We start from the raw sequence: 1,588 nt of genomic DNA, 5'->3' as shown, positions 1-1,588 counted from the left end.
CTTAGAGCCGGGGTGCTGGCCGGGAGGAGGGCGGGGAGGGTCCCTGCACTTCGGAATCGGAGCCCCAGCCGATCCTGCTACCCCGGGGGTCGGTCTAGCCGAGCCTCTCCGGGTTTTCGCTCCTTCTCCTCGTCCCTACCCCCACCTTCTTCACCCCACCCCTCCCCCCTCGACTAAACGGTGACTCGGAGCTCCTATTTCTTCTCTAGATGCAAATCCTCAGGTACTCAATCTCCAGTCCGAAAGTGTGCATCTTACGTGAACAATTCCCTCTCCACCACCCCCAATATGTTGTAGGTTTTGTTTGTTTTTTTCTGAACTTGAAAAAAAATGCCTTTTGTTAAAATATTGCTTCAACTGGGGACCTGGAGAGAGAGGCGTTACCGGTTTTCGGTGCTAATTCTACCTTTGTCCCTCCCAGCCCCCTACCCCCCTACCATTCCCTCCTTGACGTTTCTATTCTCCTACCCCGCCCCCCCCCACACACTCGGGCGCACACGCACACTCACGTGCACACATAACACACGCACGCACGCACCCTTGGTAGCTCTTGCCTTTGGGGCGGGGGCTTTGATGCCCCTCCCACGTGCACACTCGTTGCTCTTGACTTGATATGATTGACTGGTCGTCTGTAAAACATACTGAAATTCAAAATATCTCTTTTTCCTCCCAGGAAAGGAGAGGTGACTTTGGGCAAGCTCAGAGGCGGCGGGGAGGTGGAGTAAGTCGGGGGTGGGGAGAGTGAAGGAAAGGAATAGGAAAGGTGGGCTTGATGTTCCAGGGCTGGGTGTTCCTGAATCGAACTCCTTTCCCCTGCTCCTATTCAGATTTTACCTAGGAAGAAAGGTAGATAAAGGGCTGGGAAACAAGAAGAGATGTGAAATTCAGACACTGCAGCTTCCCCGCCAGTGCTAATCCCCCACCCTGTCACGTCGCCCCTCGAGCTCTCAAACCAGATCACAAGTGGGTGTGGTGTAAATGGAAGAGGGGCCCTGGAAACGCAGAATGCAAAATCAAGGGGGCGGAGACGGAAAAGCCACGCACCAGGCGCCTCCCCTCCACCTCCACGTAGCCCCGCCCCCGGGTTGCCCCGCCCCCAAATTCTCAGTGCTGGGGTTTAAAAGGTTGACAGAGCTGCTTGTTCAATTGAAACAGTTCGGCTTCCTCTTGGAAAGTTACTTGATTTTAATTTTTTTTTTTTAAGTTTAATGAACTGTACACAAAAGTCTGGGTTCTGAGCATTGGTCCTCCCCCAAAGGAGTTAAGACTTGGCTAAATTGTGTTTATTCTGTACGGTATTTTCTTACTGGAACAATGCCCTTCCCTCCTATCTCCGTCCATTACGAGCACCCCAACATGAGTTGTCTTAACTGCAAACTACAGACACTCTCATGTAGGAAAGGAGTGCGTCTGCGGTTGAGAAGAGAGGTACGAGAGCTTTCCTGGGCTCGACGTGGATTCCCGCAAATCCTGCAGGTTTTGTCTGTCCAGCTTTGCAAGAGGTAGCGTTTCTCCAGTTTACGGCCAGCAAAAAAGGGAGAGAGGGCAATGTGCAGGCCCCGGAGGCCCCCGAGGACGGTTGGTGAAG

At 52.9% G+C, this 1,588-nt stretch overlaps 1 protein-coding gene across 1 annotated transcript in view; it reads left to right on the top strand.

Moving 5' to 3' along the window:
* The window catches only part of IGFBP5 (insulin-like growth factor binding protein 5), a 23,616-nt gene that overhangs the window by 959 nt on the left and 21,069 nt on the right, over nucleotides 1–1,588 (top strand). The window contains exon 2 of the mRNA XM_010861287.1: nucleotides 1,492–1,578. Within this exon, the coding sequence (XP_010859589.1) occupies nucleotides 1,492–1,578 (87 nt within the window). The remainder of the gene's footprint in view (nucleotides 1–1,491; nucleotides 1,579–1,588) is intronic.

This window comes from Bison bison, unplaced genomic scaffold, assembly GCF_000754665.1.
Source record: "Bison bison bison isolate TAMUID 2011002044 unplaced genomic scaffold, Bison_UMD1.0 scf7180017864471, whole genome shotgun sequence".
NCBI classification, from domain to species: domain Eukaryota; kingdom Metazoa; phylum Chordata; class Mammalia; order Artiodactyla; family Bovidae; genus Bison; species Bison bison.
Note: the sequence above shows the minus strand (reverse complement) of the source record. Positions and strands in the feature narration are given on the sequence as shown.